Source organism: Fusarium flagelliforme (assembly GCF_020744385.1).
Source record: "Fusarium flagelliforme strain FIESC 12 MPI-CAGE-AA-0113 chromosome Unknown B0J16scaffold_2, whole genome shotgun sequence".
Classification (NCBI taxonomy): Eukaryota; Fungi; Ascomycota; class Sordariomycetes; order Hypocreales; family Nectriaceae; genus Fusarium; species Fusarium flagelliforme.
The window spans coordinates 4107934-4129050 of record NW_025763504.1 but is presented as its reverse complement, the minus strand read 5'-3'; the positions used below and the strand labels follow the sequence as shown (position 1 = coordinate 4129050).

Here is a 21117-nt window from a genome sequence, read left to right as displayed (position 1 = left end):
TTATAGAGGTAGTTCATATGGGCGGGCAGAGATTTGGATTTTCTACAACCAAGAGCATTAACCCACCTCAACTTCCAGCCCCAACGAGAGACGGCGACGAGACCGCTATTCACTTAGCGATCATTATGCAGGCGTCTGACCTGAAATTAACGCCGACCCGGAGGATATGCCAGCGGCTCTCATGCTCCGTGCCTGCACAAGGCTCGAGTCCTCTGTGAAAGCGCAGACATGGACACGAAGAGCTGCAACTCTCGCTTTACGACAGAACACAACGAGGAACCGCTCAATACTGAATCGACCATACCATACCGAAGCACGTTCAACATTTCCGGAAGAGGGTACTCAAATATTATCACAACTACGGCTTCGTAAAACAGCTGCGAATCTGCCCGATACCAGTACAACCGAAGATACGCAGGGCTCTCGGATGAGTTCTGGTTCACAATGGAGGAGTAACCAGGATCAGCGCAGCTTTCGGGAACATAGAGATAAACGAATATCAAAGACGAGAAGCAAAGGCCCCTCAAAGACTTCGCCGGACGCACATTTTTATCAGCAAAGACAGGCTCGGGACCCGGAATCTATTCGAAAAGCTGCCGAATATCGTCAAAAGGCAAAAGAAAGAGAAAAGAAGCGAAGGGAAAAGTACGATCAATGGGGCTATCTGCGTCACCAATACTCAGGCGATGAGTTGGCCACTGTGAAAAAGCAATTCAACTCCTGGCATGCAAACTTGGATGCAATTACGGCTCAGACTAAATCAAACTCATTTTCCTGGCGAGACGATGGAAAGTTCCTGTTCGAACTGGAAAATGTCTCCGAGATGGAGAAGACCTGGAATCGACTGGACGTTGAAGTGCGAAAGGAAAAATGGCCAGGTGCTATGCTGTCAACTCTCTATGCACGTCCGGAAAAGGCTATCCAAGTCCTCGAGGCTACCTTAGATCCTCTTCCGCCCGGTTACGCGATGGCCGGTGTAGCTGAGTTTTGTATCTCGACCTTGAATCTCAAGGACACCAAAGTCATGCGTGACCGTGTCACGAAGGCCGATGAGGTGCTCGAACTCTTCGCCAAGATGATAGAGGACGTACCCTCTGGCCATGTGCCACTACGTCAGAGCACGTTAGGTCTTGTTGCTACAAAGTTGCCAGTCGAGCAAACAGCAGAGGTTTTCCAGATTCTGCAACGGTCAGAAATCAAGCTGCATCGAAATACACTCCTCAAGTTCGCCAGTAAACTTGGACGTAGCCATACGCACAAAGAACAGGCTTTCCAGATCCTGCGCAGTATTGCGGATGAAAATCACGACCTGAACTCGCCATCCATTGCGAGTGTTATCACTACGCTATTACATACTCAACCAAGACCACACCACACATGGTCCGAGTCGGAGGACTCGTTTTCACCTCAGCGTGCCATGGAGTATTTTCTTGAACGCGGCTTTTCTCCGAACCTGGTCAGCTTCACGGCTTTGATCGAGTCTCTATGTTTGCAAGGTGACATCGATGAAGCTGTTCGGCTTCCGCTATTGCTGGCGGAGAACGGCGCTAAGCTTGACCGCCGGTGCTACACCACTGTATTCAGGGGTGCCAAAAACAGCCTCAAAGCGTCCAACATACAGCGTGCCATTGATGTTGCTCGAGCAGCAAAGGTACCACATGTCGATGTACTCAACAATACGCTCCATTCCATCTTTTACTTTGCGGAGATGGAAAGCCGCGATAAGAGATATCCAGCACCATATGTGGTACCCATGTTTGGGCCTATGCTTCGTGTCTACGCCAAAAGATTTGATCTGGAACCTTTACAATGGCTTTTGCCCGACACTTTGCCCTTGCTTCTCAGTCAAGACAACATGGACGGCACTGAAAAGTTCAGGTGGGGTCCGCAAAGACATTGGAATTTCAGGAGCACCATCGTTCCTGTCGTGAATGAGTTCTTTGATAGCAACGATGGCCCCTTACGGAAACCAAATACCCAGACGCTGGCAATTATGATGCGAGGATACATCAAGACACTCCACCGGCCTTACGACTTAATGTCTTTCTATACCTGGTTCAAATCCCGTCTAGAAGAGCGTGGTACTGAGCTGAACTTAGCCCAACAGCTAGTCAAGGAACAGGGAAGCATCATCCATGACACACTGATTCTGGTCATGCTGGAGCGAAAAGTTCTCCTTCGGCCAGCACTACAAGTATTTGGCGATATGCTTCGCGACTCATTAATCGCTCAGCCTCCAGAGGAGGGCAAGCAAGGAATTCTGGGTGAAAACTTTCCTGTTCACCCGGCACCAAATTTGTTCACTTTCAGTATTCTCCTTCATGGGCTTCTCATGCGAAGAGAGGTAATGCTGGCAGAGCAAGTCCGACAGGCGTTGCGTGAGAACAATTTGGAACCCAATGCCATTACTTGGAACACGATTGTCAAGGGCTACGCTGCGATGCAGGACCTGTCCCGAACGGTTGACGCACTACAAGACCTTGAGGCTGCTGGATACAAACCAGATATGCATACATTTAAAGCCTTTGCCAAGTTAAAAGATCAAACTCGGGCACTGGAAATGATGGAAAAGATTATTGATGAGAACAGGAAGAGGCTGGAAGAGCACCAGTTACAATAAATGTATAACATGACAGGAATGGATGAGATAGTTATGGTTACGGGCATGGGATTAAGCAGCAGAACGGCGATCGCTGCGATATATCATCAATGATGTATCATAGAGTTGACATATGATGTCTGGAATTTCGGATATAAACATGAGGAGACCACGCACGACAGCGAATGAGGAGTTTGGATTGCATATCTGTTATATATCATTTGACTAATTCACATCACAAATATGTGTCTATATGCAGGTGGTCTAAGGAGTTTCCATGGCCGAGTCATCGAATAGACCGACTTTAAAGGATTTAATGACCCGATTTCTCCTCGACGACGGGCTTTTGGGATGTTTTCTACTAATCATAAGGCTCATGACCTTCTCCCTTATTGCCCAGCTTCTCTCGGCCCTGAACTGCCCGTATCCGATGAAGCTCGCCTGGATTCCATGCCAGCTTTCATTGAGTGGAGTTGTGTGGTCGCTTTAGGTTATCTCCGCTCAACTAAGAAACCTCACAAAGAACGCTCACTCGATCATCACCGGATAAAGCCCATAAAGGTCCAATACACGCATATCTTCCAATCTTGTTCTCTCATATTGAACAAAAGTTATACACCACTGCGAGCAAACTTTGTTATGACTGAACAGCCGAGTTCACGTTGCCACTGCCATCGATTATTGACGATTCCAAAAAATTCGTTCAGGCTCGTGATTCTTGAGATAATCACCGGGCCAATCAATGAATGAATCATGACCGAGTCCAACATGAATTGTCTTACTGGCGTTTTCAGAGCCACTGACACTCACAAAGTTACACGCAATCGAAAGCCTGTCTCCTGCACCGCATGTCAGAAGCGCAAATCCAAGTGCGACCGAGCAAAGCCCTCGTGCGGCGCTTGCCACAAGCGAGGCGATCCGAATGTTTGTATCTACGGAGATGCGGGTTTTCCGGGAGGAAAGCAAGATATGCAGCTCAAAGTGGCCAAGCTTGAAGAAATCGTGATGCGTCTCGCAGCGGCATCAAAAACCTCAAGTGTGCCTACCAGTATAAGTACAAGAACGAGTCTAAGTGAACACTCCCCTCTGGGAATGGAAGAAGACTCTGATGCTGCGTACCATGGAGAGACATCGTGGGAGGCTGTATTCAAGAGCATCAATGATATTCAAAGTGTTCTTCATACTCCGTATGAGCCTGACCACTATGACGAGTCTGAGTTTCAACCTATTCCACCGGACATTGCAATCGGAGGAATATGTCCTATCACAATCATCGATATTCGCAGTAGCTTGCCCTCTCGTCAAGATGCAGATATCCTTGTCAGGACTTACTTCAACTCAAAGTTCCTCGCCATTCCGTTCATCCACGAGCGGCATTTTTGGAGGCGCTATGAGCTTCTATGGAGTGCCTCTCATGAGCCTAACTTACTATGGTTGGGTATAATGTTCTCGGTGCTCGGTCTCGGTGCCATGATTTCGAGGGTCCAAAACCGTCATCTCGAATCTGTACAGGGTCCTAAGTTCTATATACAACGCTCGGCTCAATGTCTCGTCACAGGAGAATACCTCAAAGCCAAGGCATATTCTGTCGAGGCGCTCATGATGTATGCTCATTCGCGCAATGTGACCAAGGAGGACTCAGATGCTACTATATGGTCTCTCTACTCACTTGCGGTTCGCTTGGCGCAACGTAGGGGCTATCATCTTGACGCCGCCAGAGTGTCAACTACTATCACCCCCTTCGAGGCTGAAATGCGTCGACGGACATGGTTCATGGTCCAGACTTCTGATTTACTCTTCTCGTTTCAGCTCGGAATGCCTCCTATGGTATATCAGGAAGTATGCGATGCTGGGCATCCTAGGAATCTATCAGACAACGACTTTGATGAAGACACTGACGTGCCTGAATCTCGACCTCCGACTGAACCTACTCCAATGCTCGCATGGCAGATCAAATCCCACCTCTGCCGCCTCTTAAGACGTGTCCTCCGGCATGTCCTCCGTGTTGAGTCACCGCCGTATGAGGAGACCGTGGCACTTCAGGCTGAGCTGGAAGCATATCACAATACCGTGCCTGAATGCTTCTGTATACGCCCTATTGCCTCCACTCCGTGGGATGTGCCCGGCTACACCATCATGCACCGACTCATCATAGAAGTATCATACCTCAAAACCATTTGCATACTTCATCGCCCATATCTTTGCGCCAATAGGAACCAGGAACGTTATCGAAGGTCCCGCGAACTCTGCCGCGCCGCGGCTGTTCGAGTCGCTGAGCTTCACCTCGAGTTTGAGCATGAGATTCAAGATGGGGGACGCATGTACAAGGATCGATTTTTGCTCTCAAGCCTCACATTGCATGACTTTTTGGTTGCGGCCATGATCCTTTGTCTAGATCTTCTGGAGTCGACCGATATAGCGTAGGGCCATTATTGTATTTGTCTGTGAGCATTGCTAACAAACAGGCAGCCAACAAGTCAAGTTGCAACATGTACAGATACTGGAGCGTGCTCACACGGCCTGGCAGCAGCGCGGCGTGCACTCCAGGGATGCGCTATATGGATCCAAGGTTATTCGCTCGACTTTGGATCGAGTTGCCATGCCGCTAGGCACGATGTCCGGTTTAGGAGCTCAGGGTCTGGTCAACATAACATATCCCTACACCGAATCGACTGTATGCAGTGAGATTCCAGACTTTACTATGCCAGATATGAACTTTTCTGGTGATTACGAACAGTTCCTTCCTCTGAATACCATCTTCGGGCCTACCGAGGGCTTCGACTGGGTCAGTTTATCGGTGCAGACCTTTCCTTGAGCCACCCACTAACACGCAGTAAGGCGTCAATCAGCCAACTCTAGGGCTGCATACAAGGCCGCAGATGCAGACTTTCATCCTTCCATGCAATTCCATTACTCTAGCAACGAGTCTAAGTGAAGAGACTCCCAGGCGGTGTATTTGTTGTCATCGCGAGTGGTCAAAAACAGGCCGCATCGCCCATAGCCACAATCAGCTAAAGCCCCTTGAAATGTGGTTGTTTACCGCATGTCAGGTTCCATATCAAGTAAACAAGTATCAGAAAAGTACACAAGTTGAATAAAACGTGTCAGCCAGGCTAATAATTAATAACGTTAATGGATATCTTCCTGCAGGTTTCCGCCCCGCTTTGTTTATCGCTCATAAGTCGTAGCACATGTAACACAATACAGCAAACAAATATGCCACCATCCTGATTCATCACATTCATCCATCCCTTTATCTCATCACATGAGGCATTCTACCTCCAATAATCCAACACAGTAAATCTCGTACCGCCTCCATTAAGAATTGCTTTTCGCCACCTTCATAACCCATGCCAGTCAGCGGAAGTTCGCTGAAATTAACAAAAACCACAAAGCCAAAATAAACAAAACCAGACAAAATAGAGACCCAGCAAAAAGACCCGTCGCTGTGGGTTCCCAACGCTTGAATCTGACCATTGTTGTCAAGCATTTATGTGAACTTATGTGAACTCCTCGGGCCGAGAAAAGTCAACATAAACACAACAAGGTATTGTGTTACGAAGATGAGAAGGAAAACGACAACGCAATATATCAACATTAAGAGGCAATGCCACGTAGGACTCTTGCGGGGTTTCCAGCTACAATCGTAAAAGGGGGGACATCCTAGACCATATGTTAGTATAATGTCCGGACAGAGTTTTGCAAGCCATACCTTGGTGACAATTGATCCAGCACCGACAGTGCTACCCTTGCCAATTGTCCTTCCGGGAAGGATTATGGCACCTCCACCAATCCAGCAATCCTGTTCAATGGTGATCGGTTTGCCTACCTGGGGACCTTGACTTCCCTGGCGTTTCTTAGGATCGACAGGTAGTCCTGCCGTGAAGATGCTGACGTTTGGTCCAATCACACAGTTATCGCCGACCTTTACTTCACACACGTCGTTGATTGTACAGTTGCGCCCAATGGCAACATGATGACCAATGGTGATATTGTAGCCATAATCGCAAACAAAAGGTGTCTCAACTGCGACATTTCTTCCCACACGGCCCACGTTGGTGATTGGAGAGGCTTCAGTAGGGGAAACTCGAACAGGGTCGCGGGGCTGCAAAATCTCAAGAAACAAACGGGCACGCTCCTCGGGGGATATACCGTTGAGGTTGTTAAATCTCCAGCAAGCGGCGGAGCAACGCTCACGTTCCAGACAGAGCTCCTTGTCGAAAGGGTAGAAATGGCGCCCTGACAGCATCTCCTCCTTTTGGGTCCTTCTCGGAAACTGCGAATGGGACAGTGCCAATTGAGCAGCTACTTGGGCGTTGGATGTCGGCGCAGGTGGAGGGGGAGCAGGGCTGTTGGTCCGTGTTGGGTGTAGAATGTTTATCTGTGGAAGCTGATTCCCGAGATGAGTAGAGTCAGGTTCTGTTCTGCTAAGGTCATGCAACGGAGGCACGCGTTGATATTCTTTAGCCATTCTTTCTCCAAATGGTGGTGGTGGTGGTTGAGGATTTGCGCTGACGGGAGTTGGGAATACGTTGGCGGGAGTATAAGGCAAGGCAGAGAGTTTATTTTCTGGGCTCGCAACAGACGCGCTGGGCAATGTTGATGCTGTTGGCCGATCGTCATCGGTCACCAGAGGGCGGCCTTGTGGGGGGTCTATTCGAAGGGCCTGGCCTCGGTAGGGTGGCAGGGATTCACGCTTCACGGGCTGGTTTCCATACGGACTTTGCTGAGGCATTCCGTATGCTCCTGGTGGAACATATGTCGGGTCCTTGGATTCGAGAGGAACTGCTGCGGATTTGTTATCGGGCTTCTGCCATCCTGGTCCACGTTGAGGAGGATAGCCCGCACAGACAAAACTACCACGAAGACAATTTCCACCTAGGCAAGTGTTAGTAAAACGAATTGACAACAGACATAACTCAAGGCAGCTTACACTCAGGCTTCTGCTCATCGCATTTCTTCTTGCGCTTGCGGCAAGTAAGGCACCCTGTCTTGGTGCGGTTGCTGAAATTCCTCTTTCGTTTCTTAGGGTCGTGCTGCAGAAGTCCATCACGTCTCTGATCAGATGTGTACTGGCCTCCATATATAATGGAATGATCGTCGGCATCTGGGCTGGCATTGGAGTAGTCGCCATGGTCGAACTGCCCAGTAGCTCTGCGAAGTGCATCACCAATTTGCTCTTCTGTTTGACCATGCGGGGTGGTGGCAGAATTTTGTTGAGAATCATAGCTACGCTCATCGCGTGCTTGATGCGAATACCAAGAATCTCTGTCTCGATGCTCGTCGCCATATGGACGGTAATCCCTTGACGGTGTCTCGTAAACCTCACGGGATTCGTGATGCGGGTGGGCGGAATCCGGCGTATTTGCATGCACAACCTGTTCTCGCCGTATTTCGACAGAATCAGACCGCTTTCTCTTATGAGAGCCTTCTACGTCGGGATAGCCAGGTGATTGGAAAGATGGCCTTTCCGCACTTTGGACTGGGGCCTGGGTTGATGACAATTCCGGTGTGGGTGGAGGCTGAGACGCGGTTGCGTTGTGTGCGCGTTCCTCTATAGACGAGGTCTTTTCGATGGTCACAGCAGGCGGATCTGAAGTCCGTGGCGAGCCCCCATTGAGGGCTGTAAAAGATGCCATGGTGAGCCGCTGAGTATGACGAACAGTGGCGTGCGTGTATATGAGAGACTGAGTGAGGCGAGAGGCGTCAGGGAAACGCGATTAGGCCCTGAGGCTGGCAAACTCACTCCGGTAGATCCGATGGTAGCTGTGATGCGTGGCTATAGATCTACGACTGGGTAAAGGCGTACGACTGACTCGAAGATGCTCTCGGCCAAATTGGTTCGCAAAAAATATCAAGCCTTATCCAAGCCAAGAGGAGGTGGCGGCACTGTGAGATGAGTTGAGCCCAGCTGAACTGCAGTCGATGATGATAGATTTAACGAAAGTCGGTCCCGTCGTCTTATAATACAATCAAAGGTTTAAATCCAGAGCGTTATTGGCCGAGATTCTGTTTAAACAATGAGTGATGACAAAGAGGCAGAGTCAAATACCCTTTGCCAATAAGATGATATGATATAAGAGAGGAGATGAGAAGAGGCGTTGTGATGCTCGATCTCAGGATACAAGACAGTAACCAGACTGATGTCTCGCGATTTGTTCCGTAGAACTAGACTGAGATAGGGATTTCACTTGGCACTTAAGGCCGAGGTAAAGAACGAATGTAAGTCAACTGAACAAATAGCCTGAAAGCCTGGCAAAGATGCGCGCTCGCATACAAAAGGCCAAGGTGAGGTAGTCGGGTTGAGAGCACAATTGCCCGTTGAGTAACGAAAAAACGGGTGGTTGTAGTTTGGAAATGACGAGAGTCGCCGCGCTTGGGGCGTCGAAAGGTTTTGACGCGCGATTAAGTCAAACTGCGTCTGTAATAATCGGCGAAAAAAAATTGGCTGGGGGTGTTCGCGGCGGGGAGCTCAGATCAACTCTGGGCTGGCGGGACGGGGAGAGGGAGGGGGGGGGGGGGGGGGGGGGGGGGGGGTCCTTTCTGGTGGAGGGTAGGAGGAAGGAAGATGATGAAGGGGAAGAAGAAAGAAGACGAAGGATCGAGATTTAGAGTGAGATGCAAGATGATGAGGGCGTGTTGGGAAGGAAGGGACCAGCGAACGAACAGACGAACAAACGCAAGGCAGGAGAGGGACGGGACAGAAGAGCCCGAAGAAGGAGAGAATGGATATGAGAGAGCCCCAGCAAGGGTCCCGAGGGCAAGCAGGTACGAGGAAGGAAGACTCAAGACCCGAGTGAGATCGGGTCAACAAGCTAAGGCAAAGCTAAGAGAGCGAGAGAGAGAGAGACACAGCGGCAGTGAATGAACGACATCACAGCTGGAGACAAGCAGAGAACGGTACTACGAATACAGATTAACAAGCATTGCTCTACTTACTATCTAGTCTACCGATTAGGTAGACGGACAATATGTTCGAGTAACACCAGAAGCGCTCAAGTTGTTTCAGCTTGACGACCATCCAAGTCAGTTCAACGACGAAGCAGAGCATCCAGTCATCAGTGAACTGATGTGAGGTACGGATTTCGATGTGAGTTTGAGAGACTTCGAAATAGAATAGCGTCGTACTGACTTGTAATTCTCACCCTCGGCTTGGTCAACAAGGGAGGGGTGAGTCTATAGATCAAGAGCTTGGGGGCCAGGGGACCCTTGAATTTGGAAATGGACACAAAGAAAGGTGGGCAGGGTGCTGCAGGCAAGCGGACGGGGCGCGCGGTTGGTGTTGTTGGTTCCGTTTCTGTTTCTGGTCCTTGCAAGGCAACTTGTAATGATAGACGTGGTGGTCGGTCATAGCCATACTTCAAGTGCCAACAGTGCCCTTGAATTGAAGCTAAGCTAGCTCTTCATTGCTATGCGCGTGAGTTGACGGGGCGAGCTAGTGTCGTGCTCCAAACCATAGGTATGTCCTATAAGAGCTACAACGCAGTTAGCAAAGAGCGGGCGGTTGAGCTAAAGATTAGTTGTTGTAGTATTATTGTGACAGCATCAGACAACGAACGGATGAACGAACAATAGATGCCTTGCAACAACAGCTCCGAGAATTTTCTACCTAAAAGCAATGCCTTCGAGGTCGCAACTCACGTCAATTCAAGCCTCCGAAGTCGCGGCGGCGTGGCGCTTCACACGGCGTCACTCGGCTACGAGGTGCGGTACCTCCGAGTCGACATGTACCTTCACGCAACCCCAGGGTACCTGCTTGAATTGCAGTCTAAAGTAAAGTGCGTACCCAAGGCTGCAAAGCATGACCCTGCCTCGCCCTGCTCCCCTCAAGGGTCTGAGCAGCATCTCATCAAGTTATCAACCACAACCTCAGCCCAATACTTACTGAACTGTCTGTATCCGTACCTACTGCACCGCAATGCCTGACTGAAGGCTTTGCCACATCCGTAGCACTAGATGACTATCACCAGCTGTGATCGGTTATATCACGTCATTTTCCGACGCACGTTCAAGGGAATAAATCGCATAGACAGTCGGTCATTAGCGGTCAAGATGGAGTTTCTATAACGGATCCCATCGATGGATATCAGAGTGTTTCCAGTGCTGGAGAAGGCCCAGTTAAGCATTGGTACCTATTGAAAAGGGCGGAATCTGTCCGTCACTAGGTATTTCTACGGATACATACGTGCTCCATGTATGCTCCCTCTCGCTCCTTACTGTAACTGGTTCTGGTGCTGACGCTGGCGTGTCGCTTGTGAGTCTCCCCCTCATTGAAAGACTCTGCTCTGGCGCTACCTTGCGCTCTCCCACATTCTTGGTCGCTCTGGCGCGGCCAACCCTCACTGGGCGCCTCTACCTGTGGCCAGTCGCGCGGCCCATGGCTCAGCGGTCCCTAGGTAGGTAGTGGTAGTTTGACGACGGGGCTCCCTCGACCGCCCAGAATGCGAGAGTCTCTCGAGTCGAGAACTGACAGGGGGAGCTTTGCTGAGAACACGGGGCGTCTCTTTAGCCAGCCCGCCTCAAGTGCGGATCACGGACCGTGCTACACTGCTCTACCGCGGTCTTCAGGCTAGAAGTTAAGCAAGAGTATGGCATAGAATAGCACAGCATGGCATGGCATGTGTATACGATGTAAGTGTTAATATGAGAACAATCAATGTCGATTGTTGAGGTCGTCTTAGGCGACGATACCCAAGCGCGGTCAGATGGCAAAGAGAGAAAGCTCGAATTCAAGGTTTCATCAATTGACAGCAATGTTCTGATCTGAGGAAAACTAATTTAGATACCCTGTCGGCCTTGAATAGTCAGGTAGTTGTTGGTCGTTTCAATTATCTGAGTCATCTCGTCTATCTCACGCGCGACAGTGACCCTCGGAAAACTGTGCCGCGAACATCCATCCGCTGCATATCAATCACTGACGATATGTGAATCTACTGATCTTGGCAAAAACTCTCCACCCGGGGTTAGAGATGCGCCTTTCACAAGCTTTTCTCATTGCTTTATGCTAGCTTCATCGTCATCAACACTACCTACCTACATGCCTACCTACCATCCACCAACCGCCACTGTCGGCGTCTTTGCCAACTCTTTCACGTTGTGTTCTAATCAAGAAACTCCAGGCGCAGCCGGTCGGTCGCTGATACCACTTCACTTGACTGCACATACGATTCATGAGACATGAGCAGACAAAGTCTTGTCCTCAACCTGGAGCGGTAATAACCCGCGACCTCCAACGTGTACAGTACCCGTACCACGATCGCCATTGGGGTAATGATACCGGATCCAATAAGCGATCCTTGCCTGTCCTCAGAGGGATCAGTGTCACTGTCAGAATAGAGAGAGCGGCGACATGCAAACCTCCGTCTCCCTGTCGGACGCCTGTAACTGACGCCTGCCGAGACGTAGTCGCGCGACTCTAAACCTTTTTAGCCGAAGAATCCTTCATATGACACAATCAATACCTACCAGCCAGCCAGTCTAGCGCTTCTCATTTCTTCTTGAGGGGTGCAATCTCGCTAGGTATTGGCGACAACTTACGAATACATTAGTACCTGGCCAGCTGTCAAAATTTACTGGAATCGACCACCATTGCTGTTCTGAAACAATGTCTTTAGGTCAACAAGAGACGTCTCCAAGTCGATTACTACCTTCTCCAATTGGAGGTGGCAAAGTGAACTATTAATATCATTGTCACTTTCGCAACCGCACCATGCATACCTAGTACCTAGAAATGTTAGGTAGAAGAAGTACCTGCCCAAGGTACAAGTGCTGTGATATCCGTAATAGGTCTTCTCTACCTACCTAGGTAGGTAGGTAGCTATGTTGGTTCCTCGCCGAGACCAACAGCTCAAGGCTTGTTTCTAATCAGTTGATGCATTTATCTCAAACTCTCATCCTTTCCGGCTCTTCAACAAGCGACAATAGGTTGAGAGTGTTCGCACCTGCTTTCCTTAGTCCTGGTGCTGTCTTAAATAACGACGAACTGCCAACCTAAATTGGAAGCTGCACTAGTGTATTTGCAGTTAGCTTCGAGCCTTCGCCGGCCCCTTCCCTGCGGTACGGTTGGGTGGAGAGCCATCAGCGTCCCACTCGCTCTTGCCGCGGCACTGGACCAGTAGTGTAGTGCACCTACCTTTCCCTAACGGAGATGGAGGAAGGCACAAATCAAGAGCCTGTTGCATCGATCCAATTTTTCCACAACGCTCCATCAACACTATTTAACTTCTGAGTCTCACATTGGATTGTTCAAAGCTCGTTTGTTCAGGTGTATTGTATGTCAAATGTCTGGAATACCCTAAAGCTACGGTACTTCTGAGCGACACCGGCTCCAAAAAGCGAACGTTGCCCAACCAGGCCGTTAACCTACCGTCCACCGCATATCGGCGGATGGGTGTCGGGACTGTACATGCGCCTTCTCGCCCCAGCAACCAATCAGAAACGGTACTCAGGAGCCGGATCAGGGCTCTTACCAGGGTGTGGTTGTTCAGACACCTTAGACGAGACAGAATCCATTGACGCCGCGTCTAACACGCTAAGACCATTGTCTCGTGTCACTCGCCCGCCGTCCGCGGCTGTGCCATAGCTCAGAACCCAATATTGGACTATTGGCCCGAGCTCAGATACCTTCGGTCCGCTTAGAGCGTTTGGAACATCATAGCGCTTGAGCAAATACCAGGACTTACAGAACTTACTTAGCGAGACATGCGATAGCATCTGTTGAGCATACACATGTACGACGGGACTTAGTGAACTTGATATACCCCTGCTCATTACGAATACTGGCATAAGAGTTGAGGCTGGCGCGCGTCTCGCTCGAATCCTCTCTGTGGCGGATGTATGCGGAGGCCCGAAATAACCATGAATTGGCGGCCTCACCAAACCCTGAGACCACTGTCGCCTTGCTCAATACAGGGGCTTGATCAACATGAGGGTCACTTGGAGTTGCTCGGTTTGGTCTACCACGCCTTGCTTGCAACTTGCCAAAAAGAAAAGAAAAAAAGAAAAAAAAGAGAGAGAAGAAAAACATATTCAGCGCAGAGGACCGATTTCAAGGCTATAATATGCATCCAAGCATGAAACATCTACAGATTTGTTGAGATAAACTACTCCTGGCAAGGTCCCTAATCGGTCTGATGAAATGGGAAACCCCAAACTCATCTTGTTGTCACGTCGCCGTGCTGTTAGTCCACCTAACAAGCTTCGACTACTTAATGGACGGCAAACGGCAAACGGCATAACGTTGAAGTACTATGTATCAACAGGAATGATTGGCTCGACGAATGCCGATGTTCCTATTTTCGTCCACTACCTATGCTAGCAGATCATCACTGAGCTCATGGCCAACCATCCTATGCAAAATATTCCTCTCCCCTGCCTCTCTCTGCTATAAGCTCATCGCTTTCAAGTCAAATCCTTCTCTTCTTCTTTCACATTCGTCAGGCCGTCGAGGGTCTCAAGTACCTTGGTGGGTAAACTGCAGTACCACCACCCTTCAAAGGGACTGCTATCTGCGGGAGGGGACGGCAGAAAGACAACTAGACAAAAGCTTAGGGTGCCAGAATGGTATAGCTTGGAAGACAGCCTGATCAGGCTTGAACTGATCAAGGTATTTTGTCTATGATGCGAATAGTCAGCTTTTCCGAGACCTCGAAGGACGCCGCCGTCTGTCTTCATCATGTTGTGATGAACACAGCCCATTTAGCAGCTGTGATTGGCTATTTGTTGAACAGGGGGCTTTGTTCTCCGTGATCCAAAGCTGTCACATCAGATAGTTGAGGGTCTAAAGACAATGCTGCTGTGGTTTTAGCGCCTCTGATTGCGAATCCATGGCCGCGCAGGTAATAGTCAGGTCTATATTACTGCACTTCTTGTTTCCAAATGCACACCGCTGTGTTGGCTACGACCTCGCGATAATGACTCTGCAGCTCCTGATGCACGCGAGAGCGCGGGGAAGCGGAGAGTCAATTCGAACGGTGGATATCCTCACCTCATTCCACTGACCAGGGGCATTGGTCAAACTTCAGACAATTACAAGGGTGTCCATTCTATGTCGTATTGTGCGAATATTCTTCATGAGTGACGCCAACGAGAGAACGAGCCCGCGAGCCTGCAGAATCCAAACCTGGTCGTACTGTAAACGGTCGAGTCACTCCTGTTGAGCGATCCAATGATTGATCAGCACGATAAAGTCGAGACGAATTTTGGATTGGAAGAATTATTCCGTGCTGTGGGTCTGGATACTACCGCTGTGGGTAAAACACTCAACCTGTGACTACAAAGATAACATCACTGGCGATCATTGCACGTACGGTATGTAGTCACGTTCTTGACGCTGCCAGGCAGGGAACATGACGGACTGTAAGTTTGTGCTTGTTATGACAGTTAGAATACCTACTGGAGGCACGAGACTGCCGAGTTGCATCCTGGTTTGCCAAGATCTAGCGTGTCCAAAGGTTCTTCCGGCTCAACTTTCACACATCTTGACCCTGTTGGCTGCAGCAAGCCGCCTTTCCTCGATAAATCCGTGAGGTCAAGAATTTGGATTCAATTCGTTACTTTGGGACGAAGAAGCCCAAGATGCCGCCATTATCTGCGAAAACAAAGACATTGAGAGACAGGCCAAATGCCAAGTGTGGCATGACGGTCGCTGGCAGCTTGAGCCATACTCTCACGTTCGAGTTTGGGTCCGGCAAGTAGCATTGCAATCAATGACATGGTTGTAAACAGCCTCAAATAGGTTGTTGGTGGCTATTTGGTGTTGGTCAGGTTATGCTTCTTCGTATTAACTCCTTGCTTGCTGCTCTTGCTCCCCCCACCCCCTTCGAATCGTGCATCAGATACCATCGCCAGTACCGTTCTTCTACCGTACGCCGCGGTGGCGCATGTGAAATAATATGCATTGTGTTGGTTGCTTGCGTATCGAGGGTGCACACTTTTGTTGTCACCTCATTTCCGAACGGCAGCGATTTATCCCTTGCTGGAACTCGAGCAGAGAGAAGAGACACCTGTTAAGATAATGCCGAATCTAGCCTCGCCACTTCGTACTCGTCAGCTGAATAATATCAGATTGAAGATGTCTTTCCGGTGTATATGTCGGATCTTGACTTCATATCCGAGCATGCATGGGTATGATCACCAGTGTGAGCGACCATACGATATCAACCCTATAATAAACGCCAGCTATTAGTCCGTAGTCGGAGGACTCTTGATATTCAATGGAGATGCCATTATTAAAACATGTCGGCTCATGAGTATCGGTTTGATCGATTCGCGAAGTCGTGGGTTGACAAAGCTGTCAGCCAATCACAAGGCGTTTTACTAGATGCAATAGACGTCACATCAAAGAGCCTCAACACCACAAGGATATTTATCGTTCAGGACTACGATATAATATATTTCAGAGATGGGTTTCTAAATATATCGCCGTCGTTTCGTCTAAAAATACATCAACGGCGTTGACCCTAGCCTTACAGGTCCTATATCCAATGATGCTTCACGAGTTTACAGCTAACCGCCAGCTAAGCGCCGGCCCTGCATCTGCATAGTTTATTTTCGTCGCGCAGTTCTTAGGAATGATCATGATCTTGGCGCTTAGCAAGGGTGAATCTTATCTTAGATCAGATATCCTGATGCACATCATCGTTCTTGCATGCTGAGAAGCAGTGAATCAATCTGTTCTATTGTTAGGCTATAGACGCCGACCCATGGCGTTCGCTTGTCATCGTGCAGTAAAGGCATTGGGCGTCTCGCTCAAAATAGATTTCAAGATGACTTCATCCGCCCAAGTGATGGCCCTTGCTGGCTCCTGTGATCTATACACCATGCACACTCTCTCTATTATAGGAGCCACGCCCCATCCTGAGTCTCCAAGGCGCCAAAGATGCAGGTTCCGAAGGAACGGCAGCGCTATCCAAGTCGATCTGAACCACTCGATTGGCGCTTCGAGGCCTGTTTAGGCAAGTAGAGGAATGACAGCAAGGACGTTGGATGTAAGTCGAACAGGCTCAAAATGCCGGATGCCCTCCCTACGCTCACTCCTAGCCACGTTCTTCTCCAGGGGTCTTACTGAACCAGGGGGATAGATGACCTTCAGGGGCGATGCGTTGATTATTTTAGAAACATGTTGCTATATTAAGAGATAGCCTCACTGCAGCCGCTGATGAACTGCAGATTCTTTAACGCAACGTCATCCCTGGTATCCAGCACGCTTCCTAGCGCCCATTGCATCCCTCACGGTGTCCTTCATTCGCCAAGATCTCTGACTGTACCAACTGCACTCGCTGAACGAGCACTCTGATGCAAGCTCAAAGGTGAGGATGGCATCTTCTGTCTGCCCCACGCGGTCAGGACGCCCATGTGTTGACATCAACACCCTCACTCAACTTCGCCCCTGAGGGGCGTAAGCTACTGCTAATGCAAGACTTTGAACAGTCACACAGGAGTCCCCACTCAGGGCGCTTCAACACGGTATGATATGTTTCAGAAGACAAGCCCTGTATGACTTCTAGTCTCAACAGCCATATATGTATCTTGCCCACACATCAAGCTCATGTGATCCCCTGTCTCGCCAAAGCCCGGTTCATGCGTATAACAGATCCCAAACCAACGACTGCCGAACCTGGTAGATCTCGCCGCCATGCCGGCTCAGAGATCCCTGTGTCCCTGCAGGAACGTTGCTGGAGTTGGTTACGTGCAGCAAGTCACTGGCGCGTAGAACGATGTACTGTGGTACTTAGACGGTACATTCCAGTATCTTACTTCTTCTGCCGCTTGTTGCTCTTGTCACTGACGCTGCTAAGAACACTAGCACTTCGTTTCTGTCTTCCACCACTACTGCCAGGGCGTTCGTTCTTGTCGGTTTCAGTATTCTGTTCCGTTCCCTTGTTTGAAGCGACCGGGGTCTCGGCAGTAAGGGCTGCTATTTCTGAGGCATCCTTGTTCTCATCTTCGGGTGCAGATGTGGCGTTACCATTCGTTTCTCCTTTACTTGTTTCCGTTGCGGAGGTAGCGGCAGGGGCTTCTGAATCCTCACCATCCTTCTTCTCCTGTTCGGTAGCGTCGTTACCTGTGGTGGACTCGGGTGCCATAGCTTTCTCGCGCTCCGCCTTCTTTGCCTGCTCAGTCTTGATCTCATGGTCAAGCTTATCCGAGACCTTGCGAGCATCAAGCAGGCTGTTGACTGCAGCAAGCAGCTGTTCATACTGGTGAGTAGTCGCTGCGGTAGGCATAATAAGCTTGCTAGGCACGTCCAGTTCGTTGAGCACGTTTGTGATGCGCATTTGCTGCTGATTGGACTTGTGCGAGAATAACTTGTTGATCTTTTCGGTACGGAAAGTTGGCCCAGATCCCAGTCGGTCGTGATGAGTGACACCATATAATAGCTCTTCTTGAGTTGTAAGTTTACGTCGCTCTTGTTGCTGTTGCTGACCTTTCTTATTGTTTGCAGCTGTCGGCGTGGCAGCTGGGCCGGTTGATTCACGAGGTCCTGTAGATGCAACTGTGCTTTCGCGTCGCCCTGCCTCTTGTGCTGCCGCGGCAGCCGTGGCAGCAGCAGAGGCAGCAGCAGCTGTTTGTGGGGGTGCGGTACCAGAAGGACTGGTGCCGTCGCCTGGCATGAGCGACTTGCGCTTCTTGGTCTTGTCGGCGGTCATCAGATTTTGCAAAAGATTTTGTAAACCAGCAGACGACTTGAAGGCATTGATATCTGTGTCCGATCTGGGATAGTCGAGACGGTTGTACAGCTCACGCCGCTCGTCGTTGAATCGTTCACTGCGGGCCAGTATACGCTTAATCTCCAGCAAGAGAGACTCTTCTTCGCGGGCTTCCTCGCGTGACCGTGTCAAGGCGTTCAGCGCAAACTCCTTTCTCAACCTTTCCTGCTGAGGGTTGAAGTGTGCCATAAGTTCATGGAGGGAAAATTCGGGTTGCGTCATGTACTGCACGGGCTTCTGCGCTGCCATCATCTTCGAAGCAACCTCGTAATACCGCGCTTTGAGGTCTTCCAGTGTCCGGGACCTTGTTGCCGGCACAATAGCTTTGCTCTCGTCACCGTCAGCATCGGCCTCTCCGTTAGTAGCTGGAGGATTCCATTCGTATCGATCCCAAATCAAGGGCCATCGAAGGTCAAAGTCTTGTGCTAGCTCCAACAAATAATCCGTTTCCTCCTTGGTCCAATCAACATGTTGTAGTGACTGTTGATACTGCCCCTCGCTGTACTGTGGTACCGAGACCTGCACATTGTATTTTGCAAAAGCAGAATCCTCGAGCCCTTCTTTGGGCGGTTGCGACTGCTCTCCTTGGCTGGTCTGTTCTTGCGATGCATCGTTCTCCTCTTGCTTCTCATCCTTCCGCCTCCAATGTCGCAAAATGAAATCGGAATCGCCACGCGCCGAGTTTTTGAATGGACGCATTTCCCATCTAGCAGCAGGTTTCCGGTTGGCAAAGCGTCGCTTTTTAAAATGTGTGACTTCGGGGACGATGGCGATAGGATTGTCGCCGCCGAGATTGTGTACTTCACGCGCCAAACCCTTCAAGTTTGGTCTGGGCGCAGCAATCTTTTGCTTCTTACTCGGTCGGGAACCAGCAGCTCCATCCCCCAAGTTGAGAACATCGCGTACGTCGGAAGAAGTCATGGTTGACGTATATCGTCGGCGAGGCGGGTAAACAAATATAAAGTTGCTTGGTCCAAGAACCTCTAGATTCGACTTTTCATCACCAAAATTATCAAAACTGGCTACCCGTTTATATAGTCGTACTCGATATTATTAAGTTTTTTTCTCAACTTTCTCGTCGGGTTCGAACCGGTCTTTTCGTTGGACGCGTTGAAATTTGGGGATGGGTTGAGTGAAGTAACTAAAGATGCGCCGCTTCCATTCTCTCCAGGATCGGGAATCGTTATCTCCACGTGACACTGCTTAACACCCCTGACTCAAAGCCGATCTTTGAACGTGGCAGCTTCGCGGGCGCCAGTGCTAAAGCCAGAGCCAAAGGGGGACAGCTACAATACTTTCCAACCATTGACCTTCAACGATACGACTTCGTTATTGCACATCAACAAAAGTCTCGCCCCCGAATATAAACCGAGCTTTTCGATTGCGCCGAATCCATTTGTGCAAAAGTCGCCATCATGAAGTTCCTGCTTCCCGTTCTGTCGCTCAGCGCCGCTGTCAATGCGCTACACTTCTTCATCGATGGCACAACCCCCAAGTGTTTCTACGAGGAGCTTCCAAAGGACACACTTGTTGTCGGACACTACACCGCCGAGGAATGGGACGAGCGAGTATCGGCCTGGGTTAAGCATGACGGAATCAGCATCTACATCAATGTCGACGTATGTTCATCTTGAACAGCTGTTCATATAAACCCTTCGCTAACAAATAGCAGGAAATCTTCGACAATGATCACCGTGTTGTCTCCCAACGTGGCCTGTCTTCCGGTCGCTTCACCTTCTCTGCTGCCGATGCTGGCGACCACAAGATCTGCTTCACCCCGTCATCCAGCTCTGGCCGCACCTCATGGCTCTCTGCCAAGAACCCCAACGGCGGTATCAAGCTTAACCTCGACCTTGTAATTGGCGAGACCAACCAGATTGAGAGCAGCGACAAGGGCAAGATCCAGGACATCACATCGCGTGTTAAGGACCTTAACGCTCGTCTTGCTGATATTCGAAGAGAACAGGTTTTCCAGCGTGTAAGTGTTATCTGCTTTTCGGCATTGCTATAGTGATTTTGAACTGACCAGATATATAGGAGCGAGAGGCTGAGTTCCGAGACCAGTCCGAGTCTACAAATGCTCGCGTTATCCGATGGATTGTTATTCAGCTTATTGTCCTTGGCATTACTTGCACCTGGCAGCTCTCGCATCTCCGATCTTTCTTCATCAAGCAGAAGCTTACCTAAATTGTCCACAAATAAATCGTTTGTTTGCGAATTGGATGTTTAGCTTTGACGATTCAAGTACAGCCATGAAGTTGTCCATTGAGCCGAGTTGTTGATGGGATTGCGTGTCAGAAAAGGGTAAAAAGGGATTTGATAGGCAGTAGATTTACGACTGGCAGTTATTCTGCCGTTGATTAACAGCCGTGTAATGTTACAAATACATGATGATGTTTATTACATATCGATTACTCGTATACGTGCAGAGTTGGAACAGGGGAACCGTGATAAAGATGGCGACGCCTTTTTCTTTTCCCATTAAAAATTGCCAAAACGAGAACTCCCTATAGTGCTCTATCTTCATTCACAACAAATCACCAAACTTGCAAACTTCATCCCCACGCTAACTGCTCGCTCCATCTACACCAGGCAAGACTGGGCACCGTCAGGCCACCCCATGGTCCCTCTCGTCTCGCGCGGTGATTACACAGATATTATGGACAGCGTCATAAGAAATAAGAGAAACACCCAACCAGACCCAAAAATGCTGCCCTACACCGTCTCCCTGCGCCGTGCTGCGCTGCGCTGAAGATTAAACGAGGCTTTAGTATAATTTCGTAATGGTTGTCAGACATGAGAAAGGAG

At 49.6% G+C, this 21117-nt stretch overlaps 5 protein-coding genes across 5 annotated transcripts; 3 read left to right on the top strand and 2 right to left on the bottom strand.

The window, feature by feature from the left end:
- Positions 1–42: 42 nt before the first annotated feature.
- B0J16DRAFT_334352 (uncharacterized protein) lies at positions 43–2871 on the top strand. The gene has a single exon (XM_046126948.1). The coding sequence runs from the start codon at positions 167–169 to the stop codon at positions 2618–2620; it is 2454 nt and encodes an 817-aa protein (XP_045986982.1). The 5' UTR covers positions 43–166; the 3' UTR covers positions 2621–2871.
- A 115-nt stretch (positions 2872–2986) lies between these two features.
- Positions 2987–5687, top strand: B0J16DRAFT_334349 (fungal-specific transcription factor domain-containing protein). Its single transcript, XM_046126947.1, has 2 exons — positions 2987–5019; positions 5069–5687. The coding sequence occupies exons 1-2, from the start codon at positions 3353–3355 to the stop codon at positions 5412–5414; spliced, it is 2013 nt and encodes a 670-aa protein (XP_045986981.1). The 5' UTR covers positions 2987–3352; the 3' UTR covers positions 5415–5687.
- Positions 5688–5893: 206 nt separating this feature from the next.
- On the bottom strand, positions 5894–8626 carry B0J16DRAFT_70417 (uncharacterized protein). Its single transcript, XM_046134333.1, has 3 exons — positions 8346–8626; positions 7533–8286; positions 5894–7477 (listed from the first exon to the last, which is right to left on the bottom strand). The coding sequence occupies exons 2-3, from the start codon at positions 8236–8238 to the stop codon at positions 6090–6092; spliced, it is 2094 nt and encodes a 697-aa protein (XP_045986980.1). The 5' UTR covers positions 8239–8286; positions 8346–8626; the 3' UTR covers positions 5894–6089.
- An 8327-nt stretch (positions 8627–16953) lies between these two features.
- B0J16DRAFT_70344 (uncharacterized protein) lies at positions 16954–19549 on the bottom strand. Its single transcript, XM_046134331.1, has one exon. It carries the CDS (start codon positions 19228–19230, stop codon positions 17353–17355), a length of 1878 nt encoding a protein of 625 aa, XP_045986979.1. The 5' UTR covers positions 19231–19549; the 3' UTR covers positions 16954–17352.
- Positions 19550–19564: 15 nt separating this feature from the next.
- B0J16DRAFT_369228 (emp24/gp25L/p24 family/GOLD-domain-containing protein) lies at positions 19565–20736 on the top strand. Its single transcript, XM_046130263.1, has 3 exons — positions 19565–19928; positions 19982–20287; positions 20347–20736. Exons 1-3 carry the CDS (start codon positions 19725–19727, stop codon positions 20494–20496), a joined length of 660 nt encoding a protein of 219 aa, XP_045986978.1. The 5' UTR covers positions 19565–19724; the 3' UTR covers positions 20497–20736.
- Positions 20737–21117: the final 381 nt, after the last annotated feature.

What these genes read in the sequence shown, in the direction of transcription:
- B0J16DRAFT_334352 (XM_046126948.1), top strand. Translation starts at nt 167, where the DNA reads ATGCCAGCGGCTCTCATGCTCCGTGCCTGCACAAGGCTCGAGTCCTCT.
- B0J16DRAFT_334349 (XM_046126947.1), top strand. Translation starts at nt 3,353, where the DNA reads ATGACCGAGTCCAACATGAATTGTCTTACTGGCGTTTTCAGAGCCACT. An exon ending in CTGGAGTCGACCGATATAGC is followed by an intron (nt 5,020 to 5,068) that starts GTAGGGCCATTA and finishes ACAAACAGGCAG; the next exon opens with CCAACAAGTCAAGTTGCAAC.
- B0J16DRAFT_70417 (XM_046134333.1), bottom strand. Translation starts at nt 8,238, where the DNA reads ATGGCATCTTTTACAGCCCTCAATGGGGGCTCGCCACGGACTTCAGAT. An exon ending in CGATGAGCAGAAGCCTGAGT is followed by an intron (nt 7,478 to 7,532) that starts GTAAGCTGCCTT and finishes ACACTTGCCTAG; the next exon opens with GTGGAAATTGTCTTCGTGGT.
- B0J16DRAFT_70344 (XM_046134331.1), bottom strand. Translation starts at nt 19,230, where the DNA reads ATGACTTCTTCCGACGTACGCGATGTTCTCAACTTGGGGGATGGAGCT.
- B0J16DRAFT_369228 (XM_046130263.1), top strand. Translation starts at nt 19,725, where the DNA reads ATGAAGTTCCTGCTTCCCGTTCTGTCGCTCAGCGCCGCTGTCAATGCG. An exon ending in GCATCTACATCAATGTCGAC is followed by an intron (nt 19,929 to 19,981) that starts GTATGTTCATCT and finishes AACAAATAGCAG; the next exon opens with GAAATCTTCGACAATGATCA. An exon ending in GAGAACAGGTTTTCCAGCGT is followed by an intron (nt 20,288 to 20,346) that starts GTAAGTGTTATC and finishes CCAGATATATAG; the next exon opens with GAGCGAGAGGCTGAGTTCCG.